General features: G+C 44.3%; 3 protein-coding genes across 3 annotated transcripts; 2 read left to right on the top strand and 1 right to left on the bottom strand.

Moving 5' to 3' along the window:
• Nucleotides 1-4: 4 nt before the first annotated feature.
• Nucleotides 5-6,819, top strand: LOC311356600 (inositol 1,4,5-triphosphate receptor associated 1-like; the record flags this gene model as incomplete). Its single annotated transcript, XM_084476382.1, has 13 exons — nt 5-205; nt 359-437; nt 592-712; nt 851-881; nt 2,517-2,657; nt 3,487-3,618; nt 3,879-4,032; nt 4,257-4,306; nt 4,468-4,653; nt 4,783-4,844; nt 5,764-5,895; nt 6,149-6,286; nt 6,576-6,819. Coding segments are annotated over 13 exons (1,671 nt in total), but the record flags the coding sequence as incomplete, so codon positions are not given.
• Nucleotides 6,820-8,501: 1,682 nt separating this feature from the next.
• LOC311356409 (uncharacterized protein) lies at nt 8,502-10,720 on the top strand. The gene is made up of 6 exons (XM_084476182.1): nt 8,502-8,570; nt 8,849-9,011; nt 9,133-9,272; nt 9,680-9,943; nt 10,062-10,140; nt 10,272-10,720. Exons 1-6 carry the CDS (start codon nt 8,513-8,515, stop codon nt 10,405-10,407), a joined length of 840 nt encoding a protein of 279 aa, XP_084332308.1. The 5' UTR covers nt 8,502-8,512; the 3' UTR covers nt 10,408-10,720.
• Nucleotides 10,721-10,945: 225 nt separating this feature from the next.
• On the bottom strand, nt 10,946-19,228 carry ampd3a (adenosine monophosphate deaminase 3a; the record flags this gene model as incomplete). The annotated part of the gene is made up of 15 exons (XM_084476124.1): nt 10,946-11,575; nt 11,776-11,886; nt 12,012-12,185; nt 12,538-12,658; nt 13,044-13,207; nt 13,321-13,447; nt 13,543-13,706; nt 13,829-13,960; nt 14,269-14,463; nt 14,931-15,060; nt 15,206-15,425; nt 15,611-15,776; nt 16,280-16,460; nt 16,751-16,976; nt 19,171-19,228. The coding sequence occupies 15 exons, from the start codon at nt 19,226-19,228 to the stop codon at nt 11,399-11,401; spliced, it is 2,346 nt and encodes a 781-aa protein (XP_084332250.1). The 3' UTR covers nt 10,946-11,398.
• Nucleotides 19,229-21,722: the final 2,494 nt, after the last annotated feature.

The following is a 21,722-nucleotide window of genomic DNA, read 5'->3' as shown; positions in this document are numbered from 1 at the left end:
GTCCTGGGACACCGTCGGCACGCTGAACAGCAGGAACGGGGCCCCGCCGCCGCCGCCGGGCCCCGGTCCCGGCTTCGGCTCCGCCGGTCCCGAGGAGGTCTTCGCCTTCCCGGATAAGTCCCGGGACGGCGCGTCCAAGCAGTCGGGGTACAAGGACTTCCCCACACAGCCCGTCGCCACGCAGAAGCTGTCCAAACTCAGAGAGGTGTGTTGGAGTTGTTGCTGTTTTACATTCAAGATGAAGATCCCGTTTTTTTTCAACCGCACCTCCTTTTGTAGTTTGAATGTGTCGTTTATTCCGTGAATGAATGGGAAAGTCACAATATGTGTGTCTACCTGAAAACGTTTTTGTGCACAGGAGCACAAGCTGCTGCGCAACCAAAGCATCGTGGGGTCAACGTTACCGGAATTGAGTGAAACAAGTGAACACGAAAAAGGTACACTTCCTACACCACCAGCCGGTGCTGCATGCGTTCCACACTTCCACCAGCAGATGGCGTAATTGTAAAAACACGAATACCAATCGAAACAGTGATTCTTTGACCTTCTTTCTTTGACCTTCTTTCTTCTTCTTTCTTTGTGTGTATGCAGGTGGTCTACCGTCGCCTATCTCTCTAGGCGGGGATGATGTGAAGGAGAAGACGGATTCCATGCCCAACATCTCGGACGTGATGCTTAGGAAACTCAAGCTCCACCGCGGCCTGCCTGGCTGGTAGGTCTACGCAGTCTGAGTCTGGCCAATCGCACCCAAAATAGCGTCTTATCAGTGCATCGGGTTTAATCTCTTACGCTGTCAAATGGGAAAAATGTGACTTTGACAAACAGTTTGTTTGTGTGTTTGTTATTGCAGCGCACCCCCCCTCACTGAAAAAGAAGTTGAGGTCAGTATCTGTCAACGTCATTCTGTAATTCTTCAAAAACCTTCCAACGATACCGTAAAATAATCCTAATTTTGTCACAATACTTAAAAAATAAAAAATACTACGTCACATTAAAATCTAAATTAATTTTAAATGTATTGTGTATGGCAATACAAATCTGATTTAGATATATAACTCTCCACTAAAGGTTCCACATCTGTAGAACATTTTATTGACACTTTTTTTTATCTTATCTAAACACTTTCCACACACAGTTTATGACAACTGTCAATAGTTATCCCACTGGGCCACTCGGCTCTACGTATGCCTTCACTCCGCCTGCAGCGAGCATAGCACCAACCACAGGAAGTGGATTCTCTGTTCATAATCAAGACTGATGAGAGGCTGTGAGATTTCCTGTTTCTGTTGAGAGAACACAAACACAACACTGCAGGCTCTGGCCGCTGCCCCTCCCTGTCATTCCCATGGGTACCAGTTTGGGATTAGGACAGTCAGAGGCCATGTATTTCCTGACAACCCCCGGGCCCGTGTTCACTCTGAGAGCGCCTGGAATGCTGCTGGACGAGGCTTTGATCCGCCCGGCTGTGAGCCTTGAATGGCAGAATGATGGCTTATTATTCCCTTGTCTTATCTCCAGCAGTACTGGGTTCAATGCTGCTGTAGGTAACAAAAAAAAATGGTGGTGTGAAGAAACATAGCACAACAAGAGAGACAGATTTGGAAAATAAACAACCCCCCCCCCCCCCAAAGAAAACGTCCCCTCACTCTCTGCTCCCTCCCTCCCTCCCTCCCTCCCTCCCTCCCTCACTCCCTCACTCCCTATGTTTCTCTGTCATCGAGGAGTGTTGAATTCGCAAACCTGTGATTGTCAGGCAAGATGAACTCCCTGAACCGATCATGGAAGAAAGGCAGAAATGAACCGGGAGCACTCTAAAAAATCAAAAATTCTCTCATAAAGAGGCAGGCCTGCAGTCAAACTGAAACGATATCTCACAGAGCATTTCACTCCGTAATAGCTGACGGATGGCTGTGTCCTGTCTAAAAACGTACACTAAAAGTTTAGCTCTTAAATCGATGATGAAATGGTGTTGGAGAGCCTTCACAATGAACCAATAATCATGGTTATCATGTGACAAGTGGTTTTGAAATACACAATGAATGCGCACTAATTGTTTAAAGAACCACCTTAAAGGTTGGTAATGTATGTCACATACAACACATATACAGAGGTCTGTCTGCATAATATGTGTCGTGACCGCGGCTGTAAACCAATGTTCCAATGCAACCACAACAACAACACAATAAAATACAGAGGCAAACCGGACAGGAAATCACAGTGGCACAAGAGTGTGCAAAAAGGACAACTTGGCAACCAGAATACGCGCAATTAACAGTTTAAGAGACCTACGGCAGTAGGGACAAGACAAAGGAGAGCGTTTATCACTCTGCACTTCTAGCAGTCATCTATAAATCCATTAGCTGAGGGTGAGACAGTTCACTCTCCTCCAAGAGCGTCTCATGAGTCATGGCTCATGTCTCCATCCTCAGGAGTTGACGATGATCCTTTATTATCGATGCATCGTATCAATCACTGCAGTTCAGGGGGACGATCAGCACATCTCTCCCTCTCCACAGAACGCCTTCGTCCAGTTGTCCCTGGCCTACCGCAACGACAACTACACCCTGGAGACGCGCATGAAGCAGGCGGAGCGGGAACGCCACCTCACCGAGGAGAACACGGAGAAGGAGCTGGAGGAGTTTAAAGGAGCTCTGAAGGTTTCCTCCGTCACCTTTTACCTCCTTCACTTTCACACCCAGAGTAGACTTTAGCAGTCCCTAGAGAAACTGTAACCTACTGTAACCTGTCACTCACAAGCGCTCTGCTCGCGATAGAAAAATAATTAGAATACAAATGAGAGAACATAAATACAATCAAATAAGCCCAGAATATGACTACAAAAATACAGTTAAAGTTGATAAAATATACAAATAAAGAAATAGAATAGAATATATAGAAAGATAATTGCATAAATATAAAGATATTGCTATAAACTACTATTGAGAGGAGGACTATTGAGAGGTTCAGATGTCGATGCCCATCGTGTAGACTCCATTCCCCAGCTGTCCCAGTCTACCCTTTTCATTATGAGGAATGACATTTATAGGAGGGTCTCCACTAGGTGCGATATGAAAGGTGCTGAGGGGGGGAATTGAAAAGGTCGTATGTGTATGTCTTTGTGTTTTGATGTGCTCCTTTGTTTGTTTTGTTGTAATGTGTATCGGGACGCCCTCCCCATAATGAGACGGTCCGTCTCAACGGGTTACCCGTTCAACACATTTTGAATTTCAAATCGTCTTCCCGTATTGGCATAATTCGTTTTGTCTTTGTGATTTTTTTTTTTAACAGCATGTTTCATTCAAACATGTTTCCTTCCTCTTTTTTTATTGAGTTGTTTCGTCTACAACTGTCTGCGCATTGATGATGAATGTGGCGTGGTTCCAGTGTTCTGCCAATTTCTGCTCCCTTGTCAGATTTTGCTACCTAGTGGTTCTGCACATGCGCATGACGACACTATTGATCCATCATTAACACCGGCTGTTGCAGATGACCTCCCCCCAGTGGCAGAACCTGGAACAGCGGGAGGCGTACCAGCGGCTAATTGAGACGGTGTCGGTACTGCACCGCCTGGCCACCAGGCTGTCCAGCCGGGCTGAGATAGTGGGGGCAGTGCGTCAGGTACCACTTTACTAATGCCTTCTTTTATATCATCGTTCTTTGGTGTAGCTGGTTATTTTTCTCTATTTTCTTATTTTAAATGTAAGCACTTTTATCACATTTCTTATGAGGTAATTAATTGTTCTATGAAATGTTTCATCTAAAGCACATTGAACTCCATATTGTTTGCATGAAATGCACTATACAAATAAAGTTGAATTAAAATAACCCCCCCCCTGGTTCTGCAACTCACCAACCCGCGCTGTTCTGCCCGACAACAGGAGAAACGCATGAACAAGGCCACAGAAGTGATGATGCAGTACGTGGAGAACCTGAAGAGGACGTACGAGAAGGACCATGCGGAGCTGATGGAGTTCAAGAAGCTGGCCAACCAGAACTCCATCCGCTGCTACGGAGGCTCCATTGACACCGGAGGTGAGGCGGAAATAAAAAAACAAACAAGAGATTAGACTCTCTTATTATGTCCCCTACATTTGTTTTTGTATACAGCCAGAGATATCTCAGAGGATGCGTCTTCAAAGCTAATGACATCTTTATGACATCCTGGAAATTGAGCGGCTCCGTAGTTTGCATCGATACCTAATATGGGCGTGTGTGATGGTCTAACCCTATCACGTTTGTTGTTGTGCGGAATAAAGACGATGGAATTCCCCGACCGTCAAGATCCATGTCCCTCACACTTGGAAAGGTGAAAACGCAAATCTTTTGTGATCATTCAACTATCTCAAAGTTTCTATTCGGTTTTTTTTTAACAAAGTGCCCTGATGACATCACCGCTCCTTTAACCCTGCGTGACAACGCGTGTGTGCGTTCTCTCCGTCCCGTCTCTCTCTCGTCCGTGTCCACCAGGCGCTGCCCAGACGCCGGGTCAGCGTCGCCGTGGTCCCCAAGTTTAACCTCCTCAACATCCCGGGTCAGACCCCCGCCGGCCCCATCCCCGCACCCTCCTACGGCCCCCCCCCGCCGCCGCCGCCGGCGTCGTCTGCCGGCGCGTCCGGACCCCCCCCCAGCGGTGGGCCTGCTCTTCCCGTCCTGGTAGGCTCCTCTGGTTTCCTCATCGTCTCGGCCCAAAGTGACCCAAAACGAACGCTTTTCCGTTGATTTATTAGACGCACGATAATGTTAAACGGGGTTTTGTTTGTTTGTTTGTCGGCGCCGCTGTAGTGTGAGGCCACGGATATAAAGGTCAACGGACCCCCTGCTGAGGGCGCACAGACGACCGAAAGGTAGGTGACCTTCTGCGTACACGGAAGCCACACACAGACACAGACAAGGACACGGACACATGTGTACACAAACACACATGTACGCCAGTACACACACACACACACGTAGACACACACACACACACACACACACACACTATTGCATGATTGCCGCCGTCTGGCACCATCTTAAAACAATAGGTCACGCAAAACTGCGCAATCAATCATGTTATCGGCACAACATTTTTAGCTGTCTGTGGTTTGTTTGTGTGACCTTTAGGCTATGTTTCCCAGGAACCATTCCCTGAGAAACCTCGAGTGGCTGGGTCTGTTTATGGGATGAAAGCGTAAAGATCATCCCCACATGTCATTTAGATGACATGCAAATATCCCGTTACGTGACACAGTTGAGTTTTATGTTGAACTTGGCCTTTTGGATGGTGCTGCGGAAAAGAATAGCAACGTTTTTAAAAACACTTTTAAGACTGAGCTTTGGGTAGACGAGCTATTTCCCTGTGAGATACTCTAAACATTTGGGGCAAGCGTCTGACAAAACCTAAACACGGGTCTCCTTTCTTGGTATTGTGAGAAGGTTAGTCTGAGTGTATATGTCCGCAGTATTTCAACTAAGAGTCGCAGCTCACAGCCAGTGCAGCGGCTCCTTGAGAGGAAGCCAGAGTCAACAACATCTGTACAAAGTGGAGAAGATCCACCGAGATTCCCCTTTTTTTTTTTTTTTTTCCTCTCCATTCTTCTTTTCCTTTCAAGAACCCTTCCCGCCCACATGAGTTTTCAACGTGTTGTTTATTTCAAACCTTTCTATTAAGACACGGTCGCGACGCCGTCGAGAAAGAGTGAGTGTAAGTGAGCCGTCCTGCGCCCAGTGCGAGGATGCTTTTTAAACAGTCTCTCCTTCCCCTTCCCATCTGTGACATCGCAGTGGAAAGAGGGCGTCCCCGCCCGAGTGCGAGCCGGCTGCTCCGGCGAAGCCCGCGGTCAACGTGGAAGAGCTCCGGGCCGAGATCAGGGCTGAGCTCAAGGCGAAGATGGAAGAGGAAGCCTATAATAAAGGGTAATGATGTCGAACTCCTCGGTCCACGTGCTGCCTCCTCCTACACCTCTGTCATAATGGGGGACACGTAGGACAGCAGGACCTAGCCTACTGGACGCTCGCTGTGGGAGCTAAGGCGTGATGAGTGACATGTGGTATATCACACAAACCGTGTAGAACGATACGCAGCTTCCAAGTGATGATGCACGTGTGATGATGCGTTCCATTTTTTTGCCGCAAATAGCAAAAAATGACAATATTATTTGAACCTCAGATATCAAGAGGGACTAAACAAAAGCAAGGAGAGCCAAGAGATTTGCGAGGAGCCCGAGAAAGTCCAGGCGACCCTGCTGCAGTCTGGGAACAAAGACGAGGAAAGTGGGAAACGCAGCATGGCAAAGAAGTCCAGCAGGTAGGTGTGTGTGTGTGTGTGTGTGTGTGTGTGTGTGTGTGTGTGTGTGTGTGTGTGTGTGTGTGTGTGTGTGTGTGTGTGTGTGTGTGTTTAACCCTAGTACTTGTATATATATACTATTCATAGAATACTATTTATACAAAAAGTATGTTTATGTATTTAAATTGGTGTATACAAAGTCATTCTTGTTAAACTATTAACTTTTCATTTTCCAGAAATCAGAGTGCGCCGTTGCCATTCTGTGTCATTTCCAAGTTAAAGCCATTGTTGTATGTCTCTATCTTCACAGCAAGATGGAAGAGGTTCTTGTTCTTCTCGACCGCTACTGGCCCAAGATCTCCTGGCGACATCGACCCTTTTGGATCGCCCTGACACTGTGCCTGGTCATCTTTCTGGTGGTCAACGTCTTTACGTACCTAAACGGATACAACAGCAGCCACGTGGACACGGCGGAGAAGGCGTTGGTGCAGGGCAAGAAGAAGATCTTTGGGCTGACTGTGGCGGCACAGCCGAAGAATCCTACCACAGAATAACCAGGAGGAGCTCCTTCCCTTCTTCCTTCCCTTGTGATGGAATCGTCGTCCATATCCTAACGTTATAGCGGATGTGAATCTAGGACTCTCTAGGACTTTGTGATTAAAGGGTGTAGGCTTGGGAGCTTTAAAAAACAAAAAACTAACCAAAAATAATATATACATATATATATATTCGGTTTTTTATACATATATATATAGTATATATATATATATATATATACAATTCTGCTGTATTGCTTACAATATTATTTGGATCACAAACTTACCAAATGAATGCAGTTGGTACAGGGATACTCTGTGTTTAGGGACCAATAACAGAGTGAGATTGGTGCGATTATATATTTATTTGCTGTATCAGATGGAACTCTGAATGTTAACCTATTGGATTGCTCCTTCAATACCACACTTTAGACAGGAGACAGCATGTACATGTCAATTCTTAGTGTCCTAATGTCTTATCTCTCAGGGCTAGTAGACCGTGCAGTTCTGGAGAGTTGGTTAAATGGATGTTTAGAAATACAGCTTTTTTTTCACTGTGAGTAATATAATTCTATGAGATATTTAAGCGGAGATGTAAGCACATTCCAGTGTAGTTTTCTTAAAGTGCAATATTTTGCAGACCTTGTTCATTTTGTGTCGGTCCTTCAAGCACCTACGTTACTCTCTCTCTCAATGAGTGCACACACTTAAAAACCTCTCTTGCACCTGTGTGTCAAACTGTGTTGTATTTAATGCTGTACCACGTCACCTTTTCAATAAAGGTGCTTGAAAAACTGCCTTCCTTTGCATCGGGTGATAATCGATACGCTCTGAACCGCGCACCTTCTGCTGTCTTCCATCTGTCTATCTATCACGTGACAGTCATAACTCAGTCAGCATAATATTTCACTTGATTGTGAAATTGTGTATTGCCCCCTTTCCTCTGCCCGTGAAAACAGTTTGTTTTTTTTGTACGTCACAGCTGGCCACCCAGTGTCACGGACACTAAACATCTGACCAGGACAGCACGGGCGCTCTCTGGCTCCTATCTGCGTCATATCCTGCCGGGGTGGAAATGCGATAACACTGCGCACCAGAGGCTCATCAGGGGATGGGCAGGGATCATAAGTGCGACTGGGCCATGCCCGAAGGGAGGAAATGATTGTACTTGTACAACCCAGTGTACTGTCACAAAAAGTACAAATCACACCAGTGCCGAGGAAAAACCCCATTGTATTCCCATTAACGTTAAATCAGTCATGATGGAATTGCTTTTATAATCTTGAGTTGTTTTTTTTCTCTGAAATAGTAGGTTATTTCTTAACCGTATTGTTTGATGGTCGATATTATTATTTTTTATAGATTTTGAAACCCCCTTATGTGTTTTTTTATTCCCCAATATGTTTTTATATATATAATTAATGTATGATTTCATTTACTTACACCATCGTTAACAACACTATGCAGGGGACTAAAAACATCAACTTAGATTTTATTTTTGATGCTCTTTTATTCCTCAAACAAATTTCTTTGTATCTTTCCTGAAGCACACGGTGGCTTTTAATGCGACCTGTGATTCAACAGGACGTCCTTCTTCCTTTTCCCTTTCTCTCTGGCCAATATCAATGTGCACACTCCCACTAGAATCACCCCTATTTAACCCCCTGGTGTGGGACTCATCCGCAACACCCAGTGGTCTTCCAACCTCAGCATGATCACAATCATTTTACTGTTGCCGGTCACTCTCGCCTTATCAAGACCCCTCAAAGGTAAGCAAAGCAAGCAATTTCAAGCAAAGCTGTTTCATTTGGATGTTCAATAGCAATTTTTGCACTTTTATTGTACTTTTGTAAAATTGTCAATGTAAATAAAATATAGATATATACTTTTTTGATCATATGTATATATATATTATACTTTTCTTATTGTACTCTGCTCTTAAAATCAATTTTTATTTTATTTATAGTTTGTCTTTCACAAATGTGGGACGATCTTTGAAGTAGTTATCAATGCTTTAGTACTTCAACGATGTCCTCATTCTCTGCAGGCAGCTACAGAATCGCTGGGGTTCATCAGGTCAGCTTGGTGGATCAGCTTCACTACGCCTTCAATGCCTCTGAGGCTAGGGCGGTCTGCCAATCTCTTGGGCTGACCATCGCCTCCAAAGCACAAGTGCAAAGTGCGCTCGCACAGGGCTTCCAAACCTGCAGGTGCGGCTACACCACCCTCGTGTAGCAGACTCGACTATAACAGATGGCTCTAATGCATGTACAAAATGCACGCCTGCGTATGACGGTATGTGGTCCGTAATATGCATCTGTTGGTCCCCAGGTATGGATGGATTGATGAACACTTGGCAGTCGTTCCGAGAGTCACGCCAAGGCCCTCCTGTGGACAGGGCAGGACTGGCCTGGTAGTGTGGAGAACCAGTGTCACAAAACACTTTGATGTGTTTTGCTTCAATCAATCAGGTATGGCTTCTTTTCATGTTGAGTTCCTATCTCTATTGGCCATCGTCATAGAGGTGTAATGCATAATGTATATAATGAGATACACGCAGTATCTCATGAAGTAAATGGGCAATGGCACTGGAGACCCATTATTTACTGAATAAGCTACACCTGTTTTTACCCCTAGACTACTTCATTACTATGTGATGAGGGGCCTACACTACAATAATGCTATTTTTGTAAATAGATACTTTATTGAGATTCCTTTCAAAATATATTCTTATTTATCAACATAAAACATCAAAGTTTTCAGTTTCCATACAAGTAAGCATAAAAATAATAACAGAAATACGTTTCGCTGCATGTCACCTTTCATATTTCTCTCCGGTCCCTCTCTCATATGACTCATGCCCGTTCACGTGTGACAGACGCAGGGACACAATTGAAGGATGCGACGTCCGATAGCCCGTTGACCGGCACGCACTACCGGGAGAACACCCGTTCTCCCTCCCGACAGGACGCCACCTTGACCTCGGAGCCACTGCCCTCAGCCTCTCTCTCCTCCGTCATCTCGGCCAGCGGGCCCGTCTCTTCCCTTGCACTGCTCCCCTTAACCACCCAGGGCAGGGGCGACGCAAGGCCAATGCAGGCCCTGTTCCAGAGCGGCACCACCACACAAGGCTCCCTTAATGGTATTATACGAGACTTGTACGGATTGCGTTATGCATTGTGTCATTATAACTCGAGTAATGGATATTTGTTTTTGCATATAGTTGAACCATGTTTTTCCTCCCTCTCCGGTGATTTCAGTGCCGACAAAGCCCTTGCTTATCGGCGTCACCTGTGCTCTGCTACTGGTCATCACTGTTGTCCTCGGATTGGAACACTTGTGAGTGTTTAATGGGGTTATCAAGCCAATTCTGATTATAGAAGTATTGAAATACAAACATGAAACGATTATTATTAAGGACTACTTGCTGAATAAACCTTTCTTTCTTTCTGTTTCAAAAAAAACGGAAGGAACCGCAGTTGTTTTCAGAACTGGGACACGAGGCCGCAGGAAGGCGACATTGAGACAGAGGAGGACAGATGTGTGCCAGAGGTCACAATAGACAAGGGGACTGATGACGGAGACAGTTTTGATACAGCCCTGTGATTTGGAAGTCATCCTAAACGGATAGCAGACAATCATTTGTATTTGCAATGGGCAATATTTTGGATATGTTGCTTAAAAATCCACTTTCTCACCATCAAATACATGCAAAAAGGGATGTTGTATATGATGTCGTTGTATATGCAAAATGTTGTTGTATATGCAAATAGAATATGCAAAATAGATTTAAACTTTAACAGAGAAGGTGCACGTTATGGAATGCCTAATGTGTTTAGTTGCGTGGAACTGTCACTTAATAAATATGTAAATTTATTTGTATATAAATGATGTCTAGTTCTAAGTTAATGTATTTCACTTTAATTTAATAAATCGTTTCAGCCACAAGAGGTCCCTGTTTTCATGACAAAAGAAATGTAATGTTCCAGTAAATATGTTTATTCTTTATACAGTGAAACTGAAGGAAACCGTGTCAATCAACTCTATTTACAGCATAATTTGCAGTACTGACCAAGACAACCCTCATGAACAGGGCTAAATTAAACACATCAACCTTTCTAAAACATCTCAGTCTGTGGAAATGGTCCATACATGCATATCCATAGTACTCAAAGTCAATCTACCATTCTCTACAGATAATGAACAATGCACTGGGGGTTCTAAACAGTTAGGAGATGGATAATGTGATTTTCAAACAGCAGATCCAGTATTTTCTTGTAAATAAGAGTGTCATACATCCTGATTTGCAGCAGAAGACATGTGCAAGAGAACGGGCGCCCAAACATATTGTGTCCAGGTTTAGGTAACAAAGGTGTTAATGAACAGAGATGGCTATATGCAGCTGGGATCTCTATCTGTGGAAACATCAGTGGTACTGGTTATGAAACAATCAGCAATGCATTGCATTTAATATCCTGTTACCGGATTTCCCTGCCATTAAAGCTATTGAGTGCTGTTGAAGAAAAAATGGACGAGTAACTGGTAAATATTGAGCACTTTGGCAAGTCATGCTGGGATCCTCTGTCGACGATGTACTTCACTCAGACTTGGAGTTCATGGTGTCAGACTTCACAGCCTCGACTAAGAAGCTGAGTTCGTTGCACAGTGTCTCGTGTCTGTAGGCCAACCGGATCTGGGCCACGTTAGTGCGGCGGATGTCATTTCCTTCATGGCCGTCTTTCAAGTAGTTCCCTCCGATGAAATGCTGCTTTTCCTGTCAAAAATCCATACAAAGTAAAAATAATAATTAATGTACATATTCATTGCATCATGCATTGATGAGCTCAGTGCTTAGGACTGCATAGAGAGAGAGAGAGAGAGAGAGAGAGAGAGAGAGAGAGAGAGAGAGAGAGAGAGAGAGAGAGAGAGAGAGAGAGAGAGAGAGAGAGAGAGAGAGAGAGAGAGTCCCTCTACCTGGTGAGAGAGACCACTCTGCAGGACACTGTTCCTTGCTATCTCACACACATCACAGGTGCTGAGCTTCCACAGCTGAGCTGCAATGGCGTACTCTTCCATCAAAGGCTCCTAGAATGTAACAAAACATGAATCTAAATGCTATTCCGTACTAGTCTTCACTGTATAAATGTGCAGTATTTGAGTGGTGGAGCATTCAATCACTAGTTGCACTGGGCGGTCACAGGCGTGAGTACCTTGGTGTAGTGGAACTGCATGGGGTCATCTGTGGACAAGGAGACACAGAGGCCCTTGTGCAAAAACTCTCTCAGAGGATTTTTGGAATACTCCAGGAAGAGGCTGTTGTTGCTCAGTGGCGACATTGCGATGGGCACCTGGGCCAAGTAGTACAGGTACTGCAGCACAGGGCTCTGGAAGTACAGTCGTATAGTTTGATGCCCTTGATGACACAGTCTGTAGTGCCTTTCTGACACAATGACCGAAAACTACATTTCCAAGGAAGCACAGACAGATAGCTCCAGTCCTCAGTGCAATGAGGATTCTCAACCGACTGATGACAAGGGTAAAGTAGTTCATGTATCCAAATACAAGATCTGGTATTTAAATGTACATTCCCACTTACACATAAGAGTGCAAATGCATCCTTGTTTAAAAGTGAACCTGAACATTTCAAAATGCAAAATGTGTACAGGCTCAGGTTCACACTGACGTCTCGATCTTGCATGGGGGGGGAAGAGATGAACACGGTGTGCTGCGGCCTACCTTCTTGAGGTTGAGCCCATGTGAGATGTTGTCAGCAATGAGAAAAGCCGACACCAGATGAGTGATGGAGCCAGCTTCTCCACAGTGCGGCCGGAACTGGAAGGTGCTCATGCCGCGCTCTCTGGAGAACGTCGTCGTGTTGGAATGGTTAACAAGTTAACAAGTTAATGATGTGTAGAGTATAAGAGATGAGCAAGGGACCAGACCCACGGAGGGTAATGACTGTGTGTTCATGAGGACATTGACATACCGAACACGACCTCCCAGCATAAATATTAAAGATCAACAATCACATGATGTTTAACTAAACGATTCATCTGGCAGAAGTTAATTACGTTCCATTAAATGATCTCCCTCAATTCACTTCAGGATGAAGAAGGTATACATCCCAAAAAGAGGATAATCAGTTGGTTTACATTTTGTTTAAAAACCGAAGCAAAAGACTTGACCCTGAAACTGAAAGTGACCCTGAGCTTCGGGGCCCGCTGTGCTCAGAGCTGGCTTACCTCCGGAGGTTGTTGAGGACCATGATGTTGGCGTACATGTGGAAGAGGTAGTAGCTGTACGGGGGGTTGTTGTCTGTGGTCCACTGCTCTGGCTTGGGGCTCTTGTAAGAGAACAGGTGGTCGCTATGTTTGGACTCATCGTCCACACTGTCAAATCCAGTGACCTTCGTTCATATAAATAAAATAGATGTCTTAAATAAAACGGAACAGAGTACGCAAAAATAAATGCTCCTGGGATTCTAGTTATTCTGATTTGTGACGGATATTGTTGCCTTACGTATTTGAGGAAGACGTGAAGCTCTTTGTGCTTTTGAGGGTTAACCGTGGCCTCAAATAGAGGCAAGAATACGTTCTCCAGCATCTTTGCGAAGTTGGGGATCAGTTTCTTTGACTTGAAAATATCACTAAAACACGGGAGAATAATCATTAACGCAAAACACATGCAGACTTCAAAATGGTTTCGGCACCGTGGCCACAGTTCTCCTGGTGCAGCACTTACTATATTCTGGGCACTTGAATAATCCATCTCATGTTGGGAGAGTGCACTTTGTGGTCGATAAACCACTTGGACAAGCTGTCCCACTCATCTGGAGAGCGTCCGTAAATGGACAGGCGGGGCTCAGCATGCTGGTACTTACTCTCTTCCAGATCGTGGGCCACTTCCTGTCGGGAGGAAGAATGTTTTTCCATCGCAATATCAAATTCCAATGCTGTGAACGCCAGCGCTCGTTATAATTCATACATGGTAATAATACTGTGTGTAATACTGTGTTCTCTTGACTTGCCTTTATGATCCGGGCAAAGTACTCTCCGTTGATGAAGTTGTCGGCTTTCAGGTAGATGTCCCGCAGCTCACTGGCCCCCACCGGGTTGTACTTGGAGTTGAACTTGTCGAACCGGTGGAAGGTCTGCCTCCCCTGAAAAGATGATCACAGAGTGTCTTATTAAGTTATTATTAGGACGTCTACCAGTGCACACCATGTGTTTTCTGCTGTTATTACATAAAGTGTTCAGAATCAGAATATTACAACTAACACATTCTCCCCATACCAATGCAGTCCTAACCAGAAGGAGTATGGTTCTGTATCTATCTCACCGGCGTCACAATAAATATCCCTTCTGCTCACGGGGATACAAATGTCTAATGAAATTGAGCAGAATGCACTCATCAACCAAGAGTCCCCCACTTTCCACCACAAAGGCCCGACCCTAAGCAGCCTCTTACAGCGTGCACGTCCAGGGAGTCCACTGTGAGGTCGTACGGGTCCATGTTGAGGCTGTGGAAGACCTCCCTGAGGGTCATCCTCTGCCCGTCCTTCTCCAGGACCACGCGCTCGGCCTCCGTCTTGTAGGTGGTCTGGATGAAGGCCAGCAGGTGCTTCTGGGACATGCACGCCGCGGCGTGGATGTGTGTGTCTACCTGGAAACGGCACCGCACGACATGTGTCCTTTAGCGTTAAGGACGCGTGGCACTGAGATGAAAAATGGGGGACGATGTACACTCTAGGGATGTGAATAACTCAAATTTTTCATGGTTGAATAATCAGTGGGTGGTTATGAAGGAATAATCGATTATTCGATGTGTGCCGACATTCACAAAGGCAGCCATGGATCATCGGCAAGAAATCACTTAATATCTTAAACGCAAAAAAACTAACTTTAACAGTGATCAGTGTTTGTGTTGTATGCATATATATTAATATTTATGCTTGTGTATTGTGCATATTGTTTTTCTGTACATGATTAATAATAATAAAAAATGTTATCGGTCCAAATGTTAAAAATCGGCTTTGACCCTCGGGAACGAATAATCGAATAATCGAATATTCTGACCCATCCCTAGTACACTCTGGATCGAAAATATATAAACCCCAAAAAAGAACGTGCCTTCCTGACGTTGTAGAAGTCTCTGTGTGGCACTCCTTTCAGTTCCCTGAGCTCTGCCATTTCGTTGAGCATTTCGTGAAGGTAGAACTTGGAACCCAGGAAGTTTAGTCGTCTGTGGCAATAGGTTTTCCTGTAAACACACACACACACACACACACACGTGTGTATTGTTATGTCTGTACCACGGCTAATAGGAACCCTAAACTCAACAAAACGCCAGTCAAACCTCCAGCAGCGAAGCTAAAGTGCCTTTTTATTGGGTTGTAGTCACTCACGTGGGTCCGTCTGCGATCATAGCCAACACGGGGCTTAGGTCTATCGCAAACGTCTCCAGGTCTGGGTACGGGAGGTTCCGAGGTTTGTTCTCCCTCAGAGCCTCCAGGTCGTCATAGACGTTCACAATCCCGTCTTTCATTTTCAGTTCAAAGCCCAGATTCTCTGGGATGTTCTCCATGCTGTAGGGATCCTCTCCATTCCTCGGACATGGACAGACATCTACAAGACGCAGCGTGTTGTAGACAAGCATTACAATTGGGCTTTGCAAAAAAATACGTGCAAAAAGTTAGTTTTGAAAGCATAAGTTGAATGCTCATGACCAAATGTTGACAGACCCAACTGAATAGACAATCTTATATTATGCAAGTGGCTCGTAAATGCTCAGGAGTTACATTCTTTCCTACCTGGCAAGACCTCATCTTCCTCGGTCCATAGTTCGTTCTCAGTACTGCGGAGGTACTTGGAAGTGGTTCGGAAAAATCTGTGATATGCTAGTTTTGAATACTTCTCGCGAATACGCAGAGCCTTAAGGAGGCTCTTTGCTGCCTGTTCATAGTCCTCCACTGTGATCTGGAAATAAAGAATAGGATTCCCACTAATTGATCATAATATGAATGTGTCTACAATCGTACAAATTGTTATACGTCTCAGTATGTGCTGAAGACACTACTCTTAATTTGGCATTACCTGTGACTGAGATTTAAGAGCTATCTTTTGAGCCTCTATTCCCTGATTGGTTTGGGGAAAGCATCTTGCCTGTCAATCACATGTTTGTGAATGCAATGGCACTTATCAATGTCAAAGAAATGTAGGGAGGGAGAAGAGACAAAGTGTTTTGTGGGTCTCTCTCTCTCTCTCTCTCTCTCTCTCTCTCTCTCTCTCTCTCTCTCTCTCTCTCTCTCTCTCTCTCTCTCTCTCTCTCTCTCTCTCTCTCTCTCTCTCTCTCTCTCTCTCTCTCTCTCTCTCTCTCTCTCTCTCTCTCTCTCTCTTCACAATGCTCAAATCTTATCTTACAGCAGATGTAACGACGACAGTGACTTCTACCTGACCCTGCTCTTTAAAAAGTGATTTACCCCCGCACAGTAGTCTCCACTGATGGTGACCCTCTGGTATTCCGGAAAGCCTTCTAGCAAAGAGGAGCAGGTGGAGCTCGGGGACACGAAGGGCGTGGCCCCCAGTGAACGGGTCCACTCTGGGTTGGCTATGCCCTGCAGAGACATGGACTGGGAGCGGATCATCTTGAAGCTCTTCTTCCTGGAACAGATGAGGTAATGACCTTATAACACTGCTGATTGAATAGCACTGCTATTCAAACAAAAATAATGCAATTGTGAGTGATTTCACTTTGGTCAATGATTAAAAAAAATGTTACATACACATTTTTATGTGTATCTATATGCATGTTTTTATTTTCTATACATTTTTTCCACTTATTGTCTTCTGTTGTTAGGACAAAATCCCCCCCCCCCAGGAAATATACACTTCTCATTTATGCATGCTCTCCGATGTGACCATATAAGGAGGACCAGGCGGCTATTAGCTACCTTTTGGTGCTCTCCTCCGAGTGTTGCTCTGCCAGCTCCCGGAGAAGCTCCCTCTCCTTGGCTTGGCGGAGGCCGATGGGACAGTCCTCCTCGGGCACCGTGAACATGGATATCACATCTTTGTGGTCCTCCTCCTTCAGGGCCGAGGCGTACACCCTTTCGGCCAGCAGCCGCACCTCCTCGTCCGCCTCGCTCAGGGTGATCTTAGGGAACTGACGAGGCATGTCTGCAGGAATGCATCAGCCTTGGTGAATTACAGTGTCCTTGAACGGATAACACGTGAGGATATGCCTTATCAAAGGGAAAATAGCAATTGCATCACAATGTTTTTGCTTGTACCGTTTTGTAAATATGTGCCACAAGTCAAGAAATTACTTAAATGTTGAGCTGCCAGAGTTGTTTATAGCCTTGGCGTTGTGTTTCAAATGTAGTTATCCTTACTATTGTCTTATGCAAGTGTCACTTGCGTAATATACAACGCCACAGGCGCAGAGGAAATATAAAACTAAAACTATCGAAAACATTGATCTAGAAATTGATTTTATATGAATAATTTACCGTCCACAGCTAAGAAGTTGAGGTATTTTAAATTACACAACTTACTAGCGTTAACACTAAAGCCACTGTCGATGATGTGTGTAAAGTTGTTCAGCTAAACCACTTCTGTGTCCGTCTGCGTCCGGTAAACAATACGATACCAACTGCCCATTGTTGCTATGGCTGTATATGGCCCGAGAGGTAGGCCACAATACACCGCAATCACCGTCAACCAACCATACATAACACCAACACACAGAGTCCTGACGTTGAAAACTATACCACTTCGTCGTCGAAAAAAGTACGTGGAGTGGAAGGAAAATAAACTGGTTGGAGGAGACTGAACAAAAACATGGGATTTCACTCCTGTTTTCTCCAAAAGACCTGTCTTAGTTCAGTTACATTGAAAGAATTACATAGATTACAATGTTGGAAACGAAAATAAGTTTTACTTTATTTGTGTTGTGAGATAATTTAATGTAAAGGTTTCTACCACTGTCTATGGGGTAAATCCTTCTTCCACTGTCTCTCTAAAAGACACGTCTGAAACAAGGCACCACAACTGTAGGCCTCCGTTGACTATAGCCTCGACTCTAGCTTCCCATGTAAAGAAAGGCCTTCTTCTATCAAGTCCTACCGTCAGACGTTCTCTCAGCCATCCCTCGTGTATTTCTCTTTTGCCTTCTTCTCAGGTACCTATAGCTTCAGCACAGTTCTCAGCTTCAGATGAGTGAAGTGTGTCGTTGAGACACCAGTCCCTATGCAAGGATCCACGTGTCCACCTTCATTCTTTTATTTTCACAGCTCCCTCTCTATTTTAAGAGATGCATGTCATTGCTTTGACACAGTACTAATCCCAGGACAATGTCAAAAGTGTCTGGCCAAGCAGAGACCTTTGGTTAAGCTCCTCGGTAGCCATTGCATTTCTTATGTCTGTCTTTGTCAGTCTTTCTGTTTGTTTCATGCATAAAGCAAAAACAATGAGAGTGTGAGAGAGAGACAGAGACAGAAATATAGATTGAGATGGAGTGAGGGCAAAGATACAGGCTAACTTAACTGTCATCACGGATGATTGTTCAAATATAATTGCACATGACCTTAGTTTAAGGGGGAAAACCATTGCCACTACAACACTGACTTTGACTTTGACCACCCTTCCATCAAATTCAAATCAAAGTGGATATGAGCAGGTATATAAGGAAGGCCTTTCTTTGACCCGTCAGGATGGTGTACTGTGCCTGCTACATATGCTTTCTATATATATATATATATATATATATATATATATATATATATCATTAACCACATGTGTTTATGGTTCACTGCCCTGCATAGGCTCTAGAACACAGAGAGAGCCTCTGAGCAACTGAAATGTTATATGTACGGAAGCATGCGTTGATGGATGTATCACCTCATTCTCCTCTCATCACCAGCCGCCCACCACCAGCCCCAGCCCATGGAGGATAGCTGTGTCTTTAAATGTACGGGCAGATATGACGCCTGAGTCAGCCAGGTATGTAGGTAGGTAGGTAGGTAGGTACCAAAAGAATCAGCTCCATTTTTCTAACGGCTTTAGTGAACAAGGCCTTTTAGGGTTATAGTGAAATAGAGAGTTGTTGCAGTCTTGATGTCTCAGATGTAGCTACTTTTTTTTCATCATGTCCTCTCATGCTCCTCTAAAAATCACTAATCTCTCAGGTAACTCCCAAGCTACAAATATCTTAGATCCTAGGCAGGCAAGCGGCAAGTGGATCGGGATCTCTTTTGCAATTGACAAACAAGCATTGTGTGCATGTGTGTGTGTGTTTGTGCCCGGGTGTAAAAAAGTAATATAGAAAAGATTTAGAACACACAAGTAGTAAGATGGCAGAAGGAAATCTCACCCTTCGCCAAGCAGGGGCTGGACTTCTGCTTTACGAGAGTGATGTTTCCTCTGATCATGTCGCTCTAATTCCAACCAGCAGATATCTAGATGGAGATAAACAAGGTTTGCTTTTTACTAACAGCCTAAGCGAAATTTCACTGTGCTTTGCAGCCAGTTTATTGCTATTATTTTAAGTGCATGGCTCTGTCTTGTTTGCATAAAAAGATTGAATGAGTGAATAAGGAATTCTCATAGCCTTCCAGGCACATATTCTCTCTAACTCAGCTGTACAAATGTCAATAGGTGCAGAATATTAAGATAAATACATATTTGAAATCACTTATTGCATTTGAATATTGAGGAATTGGTCTGCTCACCTTCTCTTCTTGCTGCATGTGGTGTATGGTAAACCATCCCACGATGGATATAAACTGTGTGTAAGTCCTTCAGCAAATCGTCTCCTCCAGGCTCTGTTATGGCCACAGAATGTGATACCCCATTAGCCGCCCTGCAGTGCACAACACTTCATCTTTAACCCTTTCGTTTCTGTGCCTTCCCACTGCTGCTTGAACTACAGGATGCTAAAGCCAGCCAAACCGATTTAGCTGCTTTTACAAACGTTTACTATTACAACCTGCATTTGTACAACATAGCCTGGGCTTCTAATGTCATTCTCTTTAAAAATGCACATTCTTTTGCTTTTTATTGTATGCTCAGAGGCCCAGATCTGAAAGGCCCTTGAGAGAAAGGAGCAGGTTGGACTAAGAACCCCTCAAATTATACGATGTACTGTGATGTCCTATACAGAAATTTGTTGGCTGGAGCCCCCACTCTGGCAGCTCCTGTCAGACTGCATCACGTCTGTTTGGATCAATGCATCCTTGGTCAGATCCGCACTCAAACCCCCTAAACAATTCAAATGTATGTGTCTTAGCTGTATTCTACAGTGGGATGCTATGAAATTATAATTCAGGCATGTGGCTCAGGAGATAGAGCGGGTTTGCTGGTAACCGGAAGCTTGCCAGTTCGGTCCCCAGCTCCTCCTAGCTGAGTGTTGAGGTGTCCCTGAGCGAGACACTTCACCCTAACTGCTCCCAGTGAGCTGGCTGTCACCTTGCGGGGTCGACACCGCCGTCGGTGTGTGAATGTGTGCATGAATGGGTGAATGTTTGGCAAAATTGTTAAGCACTTTGAGTGGCCACTGGTTAGAAAAGTGCTATATAGATACAGATGATTAGACGTTTAACCATTTACTTGCAGGTTTTGACTTTAATTTACTTTCATCCCATCACAAGCTCTGTATAGACACAGCATTCAGTAATGTGATCTGGAGAAATAGATTAGTGTTAACATCTTGATCAGGCACATTGTTCGACAATAATAAAGGAATAGAGATAACATATAAAAGTTCTCAGTCGCATCTGCACAGCGTTGTTACGCAATGTTGAGCCCTCCAGAAGGCCTTGGATGAGGACAATCATATTTAAACGGTACATATGCAGCAGATGGTGCATGGTGCCTGGTTCAGCCAGGCAGCGTTTGAGATTGCAGAGGTAATCCACCCAGCTCAGGTTCTCAGGATACTCTTGGGTTTGGACGTTTGTAGTATAGACTGACTGATTGCCATGGGTTGGCTGCTTTATGATTGACAGTGTGGTTGTAAAATGAAAGCCAGCACTTGAAATAGCCCTACATCTGAAATGATCCTTTTTTTATTTGTATTCATATTCCTTTCTTCTCTCCTTTAAGTTTTCTTCTTTGCTTTCCTCTTCTGTCCTCTCTCCTAGTCTGCTTCTTCGTGCTCCTTGCCTCTCTTTGCCTCTCTTCTCCTTTCTTCTATCCTGTTTCTCCCTTACAGTCCATCAGCTTTACTTTCTGTCTGTCAGGGCTGGTCCATAAATAGCATGGAACAACCTTTCCCCACTTCAGTTGAGTGAGGGACCTGAATGGCTTTGGTTAATGCAGTGATTCAGCATTCACAGGGAATATTTTCAGAATCCAAAAAAATTATTACCCACTTTGGTAATCCATGATCCTGCTCAAATTTTGTATTTACACTAAACAGAGATACATCTTAATATTTTTACACGTTGCTATGAGAAGACATAACTCATAACTTATGCCGGCTTTGCTCTGCAACTGGACCGCATTGCTCCAAATGGGCAGCTGCAACTCATCACTGTTTCCACCCATTAAACCATACAGCCAGAAGTAAAGCCATTGCTTAAATCTTTCGCTAGATGGCAGTAGAGCCCATATAATCATTGAATGCCGGTTGTGAATTATTGCGTTTGTATTTTGACATTGTAGTCATTTTGGTAACCGTTAACAATGATGTCACTTGCATTTGATCCAGTAAAAAAACTTAACAATTCATTAATGTATTACAAATGAAATGTTTAGAATTAGGCATAATCAGATGATCTGTATATTTTGGGGTTATTTTATGGTGAAAAGGTGCATCAAACTCAGACTGTCTCAAAACAGTTGTTTTCACCGAAGCAATCTAATTCAGACTGGGATGGGGAACACAATGAAACCTGTTCTCTATGGTAGACCTGACATTCATTC

The sequence above is a fragment of the Micromesistius poutassou genome, assembly GCF_964030765.1.
Source record: "Micromesistius poutassou genome assembly, chromosome: 12".
NCBI lineage: Eukaryota > Metazoa > Chordata > Actinopteri > Gadiformes > Gadidae > Micromesistius > Micromesistius poutassou.
Note: the sequence above shows the minus strand (reverse complement) of the source record. Positions and strands in the feature narration are given on the sequence as shown.